This window comes from Mobula birostris, chromosome 32, assembly GCF_030028105.1.
Source record: "Mobula birostris isolate sMobBir1 chromosome 32, sMobBir1.hap1, whole genome shotgun sequence".
NCBI lineage: Eukaryota > Metazoa > Chordata > Chondrichthyes > Myliobatiformes > Myliobatidae > Mobula > Mobula birostris.
The window spans coordinates 15321727-15330611 of NC_092401.1; the positions used below are offsets into that span (position 1 = coordinate 15321727).

The 8885-nt window shown below is 41.2% G+C and overlaps 1 protein-coding gene across 3 annotated transcripts in view; it reads right to left on the reverse strand.

The window, feature by feature from the left end:
- The window catches only part of LOC140191161 (CD209 antigen-like protein C), a 58873-nt gene extending 51786 nt beyond the window's left edge, over window positions 1-7087 (reverse strand). For all 3 annotated transcript variants that reach the window (XM_072248294.1, XM_072248293.1, XM_072248292.1), the window contains exons 1-2: window positions 6972-7087; window positions 5753-5872 (exon numbers count right to left, since the gene is read on the reverse strand). In XM_072248294.1, the coding sequence (XP_072104395.1) occupies window positions 5753-5872; window positions 6972-7062 (211 nt within the window). In that variant the 5' untranslated portion in view covers window positions 7063-7087. The remainder of the gene's footprint in view (window positions 1-5752; window positions 5873-6971) is intronic.
- Window positions 7088-8885: the final 1798 nt, after the last annotated feature.

Below are 8885 nucleotides of genomic sequence, written 5' to 3' on the forward strand. Positions count from 1 at the left end.
AATATTGACTGACATTGCCTCAGAGCAATGGGTACAGGTGAGGTGGAGTTTGTTAGATGTGTTCAAGAATGTTTCCTGACCGAATAGATGATAAGGTGTACTTGATCTGGTCTTGGGAAATGAATCTGTTCAGATGTTATTTCTCTATGTGGGAGAGCATTTTTGACGTAGTGATCACTATTTCCTTTACTGTGGCGCTGGAGAGGGACAGGAGCAGAGAATTTGGGAAAGCATTGCATTGTGGTAAGGGCAGGAGCTTCGGAAAATAAACTGGGAGCAGATGTTCTCAGGGAAATGCCCGGTAGAAAGGTGGCAAATGTTCCATTGAGGCAGGGATCGGGTAAAAGAACCACGGTGTACAAAAGGAGTACAAAATCTAGAAAGAAGAAAAGAAAAGCTTACGAAAACGTTCAAAAAAACTAGGGACTGTTAAGACTTCCAGAAACTCTCAGGTAGGAGCTCAGGGATGGAATTTGGAGAGCCTGAAGCAGCCACGACAAGGCCTTTGCAAGTCGGATTAAGGAAAACCCCAGGGCATTCTACAAGTATGTGAAGAGCAAAAGGGTGAGCCTTGTGAGAATAGGACTAAAGTTGACTAAATGTGTGGAAAAGTGTACGTGGAGCCAGGGGAGATAGCAGATTTACTTAATTAATATTTTGCTTCAATATTGACCAGTGAAAAGGACTTTCACAATTGTGTGGATGACTTACAGCGGGCTGAACCTCTTGAGGGTATACACATTAAGAATGTAGATGTGCTGGAGCTTCTGAAAGCTATTAAGTTAGATAAATCGCGAGGACCGGACGAGATACACACCAGGCTACTGCGGGAGCGCCAGAGCAGATGACTAAGCCTCTGCCGATTATCTTCACATTATCAATAGGGACAGGAGAAGTACCATAGGACTGCAATGTTGCAAATGTTGTTCCTTTGATTAGGAAACGGTGTAGAGATAACCCCGGAAATTATAGACCAGTGAGTCTTACTTTAGTGGTGTGCATGTTGTTGGAGAAGATCACGAGAAGCAGGAAGTATGAGCATTTGTAGGGATACAATCTGATTAGGCATAGTTAGCATGGTTTTGTCAAGTGCAGGTCATGCCTTTACAAACTGATTAAATTCTTTGAGGATGTAACAAAACATATTGATGAAGGTAGAACAGTTGATGTCGTATATACGGATTTCAATAAGACATTTCATAAAGTTTCGCATGCAAGGTGATTCAAAAAATAATGAGGCAAGGAGACCTTGCTTTGTGAATCCAGAATTTCCTATCCCACAGATGGCAAAGAATGGTTGCAGATGGTTCGAATTTGTATAGATGATGGTGACCAGTGGTCTTTGGCAGAGATTTTTTCCTGGACTTCTCCTCTTTGTGATTTTTATAAATGACTAGAGTGAGGAGGTAGAGGGTTGGGTTAGTAAGTTTGCTGATGACACAAAATTGAGAGATGTCGTGGATAGTCTGGAAGGTTGTTAGAGGTTACAGTGGAACATCGATAGGATGCAGAACTGGGCTGAGAAGTGGCAGACGGAGTTCAACACAGTTTAGTGTGAAGTTTTTCTTTTCACTAGGTCAAATTTGAGGACTGAATATACTATTAATGGTAAGCCTCATGGCAGTGTTGAGGATCAGCGAGATCTTGTATTCCATGTCCACAGGACACTCAGAGCTGTGCAGTTTGACAATGTTGTAAAGAAGGCTTAAGGTGTGATCCCTTTCTTCAAAAGTGGGATTGTGTTCAAGAGCAGTGAGGTCTTGTTAAAGCTATACAATGCCTTAATTTGACTCCATTTGGAATACTGTATTCAGTTCTGTTCTCCTCATTACAGGAAGGATGTGGATACTAAATAGAAAGTGCAGAGGAGATTTACAAGGATATTTCTTGGATTCGAGAGCATACCTTATGAGAATAGTTTGAGCAACTTGGCCCTTTCTCCTTCGAGCGACGGAGGATGAGGGGTGACGTGATAGAGGTGTATAAGATGATAAGAGGTTTTAATCGTGTGGATATCCAGAGGCTTTTTTTTCAGGGCTGAAATGGCAAATGCAAGGGGGCACAGTTTTAAGGTGCTTGGAAGTAGGTAGAAAGCGGAAGTCAGAGGTAAGCTTTTCATACAGATAGCGCTACGTACGTGGAATGGACTGCCAGTGACAGAGGTTGGGGCAGGTACAATAGGGTTTTTTGAAGAGACTCTTAGAGAGGTACATGGAGCTAAGAAAGGACTATGCCGTAGGGAAATTCTAGGCAGTTCCTAGAGTAGGGTACATGATCGGCATAACATTATGGACCGAAGGCCTGTAACGTGCTGTAGATTTCTACGCTCTACGTTCAATGTTCTAAAACGTATTCATGAAGGTTTCTTATCTCAGAAGAATAAGAATACACAGAATAACACACACAAAATACTGGTGGAAAGCAGCAGGCCAGGCAACATCTATAGGAAGATGTACTGTCGACGTTTCGGGCCGAGTCCCTTCGTCAGGAGGAACTGAAAGAAGAGGTAGTAAGAGATGTGAAAGTGGGAGGGGGATGGGGAGACCAGAATTGATAGGAGAAGACAGGAGTGGGAGAGATGAAGCTAAAAGCTGAAAGTCGATTGGCAAAATGAATACAGAGCTGGGGGAGGGGGAGGATCACGGGACGGGAGGCCAAGGGAGAAAGAACGTGGGAGGGTAGCCTAGAGGAAGATGGAGAGTAGGCAAGGAGTAATTGTGAGAGGAACAGGGAGAGAAAGAAAAAAGGGGAATAATAAATAAATACATAAATAAGTAAATAAATACATAAATAAATAAATAGATAGATAAATAAGAGATGGGCTAAGAAGGGAGCAGAGGCGTTAACGGAAGTTAGAGAAATTAATGTTCATGCCATCAGGTTGGAGGCTAACCAGACGGAATATGAGGTGTTGTTCCTCCAAGCTGTGTGTGGCTTCATCTTGACCGTAGAGGAGGTCATGTATTGACATAGAGTGCAACGTTTGAGGGGATTAAGAGTTATATCGGGAGACAGATATTTCACAAGTTTGATGCGTGATAGCGAGGTCACACGATGGTTATTCACTCACTCACTAAAGAATGCACCTTGGCACCCGGGAAACAACATACCATCCAGAAATCTAGTTCTCGTCCACAGATCCTCCTTTCTGTTCACCTAATTAACGAATCCGCTATCACCACAGCTTGTCTCTTCCCGCCACTTCCCTTCTAATTCACAGAGCCAGACTCAATGTCAGAGACAGGACGGCTGTGATTTTCCACTGCTAGGTCAACATCACTACACCATCCCCCCCACCCCCACAACAGTATCCAATGTGTTATGCCTGTAGCTGTGGGGCATGACCACAGGGAACTCTGCATTGTCTGTTTAACCCCTTTCCCTTCTTGAATGTCACCCAGTTTCCTGTGTCCTGCACTCTATATCCTCTGTCTATCAGTCTATCAGAATGTCTTATATGTCACTATATCGTCCTATATGTCAATGTAGCAAGGCAGGAAAGTTAAAAGGCATGGCTCTCCTGTTACTGAAACAGAGTTCCAAAGATTCATTCTGGCTTGATTCCACCATTGTGATAGACAACTTGAACATAATTCATTTAATTCCACGCATATCCTTTCATATCGTTTTCTCTTGCGAGATTAATTTTTCCAGCGCCAGACCTTCTAGTTTTAACAGATCAGCCATGGTAATATGTGTCACTTTGAATAAGATTCCCCAGTCACATATCCTTCCCTAGTGGCCTTTCGGTATTTCGATGTGAGTGTTTTTTTTTTTTGCCTGCCTAACACTGGTATTGCTCCATAAATCACTCCCTCTTTTCTAGCACCATTTTAAAAATATAACCACAGAAGATACAGTGCCTGCGCTCTTACCTATTCCTTTCTCACAATTGAGCAATCCAGGCAGTCCTACCACGATAAGCACTGATTCAATCGCACGTCTTCCAACATAGCCTAATGCTTTTTGAGTTCACACAGTAGTCTCCCTACTGCAGGAAAATTATCTGTTAAATATCTACTTTGCAGAGCAGGGACATTCTTTGCGCATAAGCAACCAGGGTTTCTTACTATGCACTGTTATCATTTATACTCTCACTTCTCTGTCGCTGGCCTACATTACTGTCCTCACAAGGCCTGAAACAAACAAGAGGAATAGAACGTACTATTCCTCTCTACTAGCAACTATAGCCTTTCAGATTCAATGCCGAATTCTACAATGTCTGAGAACTCACTTTCTCTGTCTTTATTACAATCGCGTATACACATTCATTTGTGATTTCGAGCCAATCCTGTGTCCATCGGTACAGGACACATCAGCTAGTTCTGATGTTCACATGATTTTATATTCTTTTAGGTCTATTAGTAGTATCCACTGAAAGTCATTGACATACGAGATAATATTCATTCTTCCGCAGCAAGCGTGTTTAATCCAGCACTCATGCTGGTGAACATATCTGTCGCTTTACAAATTGGCTGTCTATGGCTTTTCTGGCCCTGATCATTGCCCGTCTGTTTGTGTTTCTTCAGCAGAAATTGGACAGCACATCTTGAAATTCCCTCTTCCGCGAAATTTACGCTTGGAAGAAAACTTGCTGATGCAGGACGACCACCTTTTTGTCTTGTCGCAATGGTGTAAGAATTGATTATTTAAAGGTTAAACTTTCGCTTCTGCCACACCCTTTTGCTTCGCGTTTGGTTGTACTTCTGCCCGTTTGATTCCTTCTATACCGGTTTCTGTTTCAGTTAATCAGTTTACTTCATGAAACGCATCATGTATTTGATTGTTAGCACATGATTGTTATCTTTCTTCAATCATGCACTGTACTAGATACCGACAAAGTAATCAAGTTTTGATTTGAAATCTGGAGCCTTAAGCATTATATTAATTACTTTGATGAAATACAAAGAAGTCTCTGTAGCTTTCAATTGTTTTTTGAAAATGGTTGTTTGAAAATCTAAAATTTACCATTTTCTATTGACACTACAGCGCAGTATAAAAAAATCTAGAACAAAATTTAAATAAAATGTCACGAGTGCTTAGAGTTTGCGCAGTAACGCAGATAGATGGATGGTCAGACAGACACACATTTAGAGAGAGGGAGAGATGAAGGCTGTGGGGACTATGTATCAGCACTCACATATCCTGAGCTGACGATATTTTTGAACTTTTCCGACGTTGCCTGTGTGGGGCCTCCAGCTATGCAACTTCTGGGAATTTGTCAGACCACTTCCTTGTTTTCAGGCGATATTTCCTCTCCTATTTTTAGGGATTTGTTGAGCACATTAGGTTTTCGACAAAATCTAACCGCACACTACGGAAAACAGCATGGGGGAGCAGTGCAGGCCGTAGGGGTGATCTTGCAAGTTATGAATGCTCTCACGATTTTCTGCTTCAACAACCGCAGTTCTTCCACATTATTTCGATCGAATGAGCCTTTAACTACTGGAACTGCAATGACATTATATCAGTCGTCTTCTAATGAAAAAACCCGCAAATAAAAGTGTAAAAAGATGCGCAAATAAATGATCTTTGAAAAAAAAAAGTATCTGATTGCTGTGTGGAACTTAATCCAAAGTCTCCCTTTACACATCAACCTCGGCTTATAACAACGTCGCTGCTTCTTACTAACTCCTGTGGTAATAGAAACCACTTTGTTCATATCTCCTGGATATTACGTGCATTTATATAGTTTTGATAATTCGCATTGTGGAGCTAATGTAAAAAAGTACTGTATCGTTGCGCAACTTACTCAGCATAACTGCGGTGACGATAGCCACAACGGACAGCAAGATGCAGACACCCAGGAGGGTATAGATCACCCTGAGAGAGATATTTCTTCTGGCAGGCTCCATTGGCTGGACACGGCTCTCTGCAAAATTTAAGTGAAAAGCATCACTGAGAGGAAGATGTGGAATCCAAATCTTTCCTGATTTGGATACGGGAAGAGCCGAAATTTGACCGTCCAACAACAAACTTCACACTATAAAATTCGTTCTCCTTCGTATGTTAGACATAAAATTCCACAGGGAACAGAGCGGGTGCATGTTCTGTATATTTCCAGAAGAGCATGTTTTCAATTTTGGGAGCGTGTAAGACCAGGGGATGCAACCTTAAAATCTAAGGATCGCTTTAGAACAGAGAGGAGGAGAAATATCTTTACCTAGAGATGGTCTACCTGTGGAAGTAATTGCAACAGACAGCTGTGGAAGGCAATCCTTGGGTTTATTTAAAACGGGGGTTGATGAGCACTTGAACTGTTATGGCATCTGAGGTAGCAGGAGAATGGCATTGAGAGGGAAAATAAACCAACCAAGATCCAATGGTGAAGCATAATCCATGGACCGATTCGCCTAATACTTCTTAAATTCTGTTCCTGAATCATCTCAACATTCCTATAATCTTTCTACGAATAAAGCTTTCAGCTGGTAATCCTCGGATTCACTGTTTCACCTTCTCTGCATTTTATTCAAAGGAGTAGGATTTGCTATTCTTCAATTCATCTTCTTCTTCAGAATGTTGCGGAAGATGATAAAACTCCCCGGGCAGGGAATATATATATACTGGAACCTTTGGGTAGTAAATGCATTCTCCCAGACTAGCCTTATACAAAATTAAATGGCATTCTACCCTCTCATATCATTCGCACTTCAACGTGTCCCTTCACTCAATTTCACATTCAACAGTTTTACCTCAATCTCTCCACATATAATTGGTCATAAGAGAAGAACGCTTGACGTTCTTGGGGATATCCATGCCAGTTTCAGGTTATGTTAGTATAAATTCCCTCTGAAGAAAAATCATTTAAATCTCTTCTACCATTTAAATGAATTCAGCCTTTTGAGGATTTCCACCGACAACATATACTCTCGAATGTCCTTTTTACTTCCTTTATTCGATCTGAAAAAGTCGCTAAATTGTTGCTCAGTAATTTAGAAGTAACACGTGAAATAGGCCACGTTGGCATTTACCTGGCTGCGAAGATTCTCCTTGGACACACGCTCTTTCATTTTGGCATTCAAAATGTTCTTTGACATTTTCATAAAAATTTTCAAGCTCCATGTTTTCAGCTGTCGGGGTTTCTTGTCTTTGAATAACTTGTGGGACAAAAGGGAAGCGGAATTCCTTACCACACTTCCTCTAACTGAGCTGCAACGCTGCATTTTGAAGTCAGAAGTCTAGAGTATGCAAACGGAATGCATATAGCTGTACTTTAAGCATTGGTATTCGAAGCGTTTATACCACGAACTGACCGAAGTAAATCTGCTTTGGCTTCCATATAAGATCAATTGTTTATGTAAATAATCAACAACAGAGGTTCCAACACGGACTATTAGGGATCTCGACATGCTAGAGGCGTCCGGTAGGGGAACCGAATTCCAGTCATAACTATCTGCTTCCCAACACTGTGGCAATTGTTAGCTACACCTCGCTAGCTGCACGTGAATTCCATGCAACTCGTTTTGGAAGGGCGTTAAACACTGTGTTCTGCAGACTGAAACGGCCAACTGATATTTCATACCGCATTGATTTGAGAAACGACTCCAACCTTACGACCAGAAAGTCAATTCGACTGAATGTCAAATTGTACGAATTACTGAAATTAGGGTCTATTTCGATAAAAGGGGCAATTCCCACCATTTCGCACAAATGCACGAAGCTGTCTTCATGAATTTACTTCTCCTTCAACGTAAATCGGACAATATTGCCAGATTATAACCGTGAATTTTACAATATTGATAACTCTTTTATTGGTGTTATCATTCTCCAAATGACCGCTAGGAATAATCAGCATAACAACTGTGGCCTGCTCTTTCTCAGATATTTAAATTTCCAGTCCTCACTTCTCCCTGCCGCCTGCAATTTCCGGCTTTTATCCAGGCCATGGAAATGTCATGCATAGTATCTCTAAACTCTTTCCGTTGCCTCCTCACATTTACACATCACTAAAACAAAAACATCAGCTATACCGGAGACTTGTTAAGGCTATTCAGCCATGCCCTAAGTAGCTGAAGCATCCTTTCTTTTTCAGCAGCCAGATTATGTTGTTCAGCAGTAATATTTTGTTCTCTATCTTACCATCCACTGACAAAGAAAGCAGCGTGACCGAAATTCCTTTATCGAGGAGAGGTGATAGATCTGAAGAGTTAATTTTGTTTTTCTCTCCGCAGATGTGAATTGATCTGTTTCAGGAATTGCACCAAATTAAATATCTAACAGAGCTCATAACATTATGGCTTTACTTCTAATGTGTACTGTTCTCGATTTTATTGTTCATTTTATTTCTATTTCTAATTGTACCACATGTTTTTAATGCAAGGCACTAAAAACTGACCAGATGACAACCAAGACACTGGTTGTGGTGCAGTTCACCAGCGCAGGATCTGCCAAAAATCCTCCCAATCTTCTTGAACTGTTAGCATTGTAGAAATGTAGATCATCACACAACGACTTTCAGCAAGCACCCACAATGGCTGAAGTGATAGTTATCACATTATCTGTATTAGCGATGTTTAAATAAATGTTGGTAACAATGTCAGCATATCCTCGCAGCGTTTTTAGGAGCTCTGATGGTCCATTTGTTCAATAAGGAGGATGTGCAGGACATCAGGTTATTTTTTTCACTACTGATTGGACCTGTCTTGCTCCTCCATATAGCAAGCCCAGGAATTTTCTCATCTCTGTTCTAACACCTTGAATCAGTCCAGAAACTTGAGCACAAAAATCTTGACTAGTGTATTTCCTACTTTATACTGCGGACTACACTTCAAAGAGTGCTTTATTTTCTGCAAAAAGCACACAGGGACCAGTGGACCTTTGTACAGAAATACAAGCTCATTCGTTCCAGTGTATTACTTTTCAGATCAAGAACAAATATCATCTGG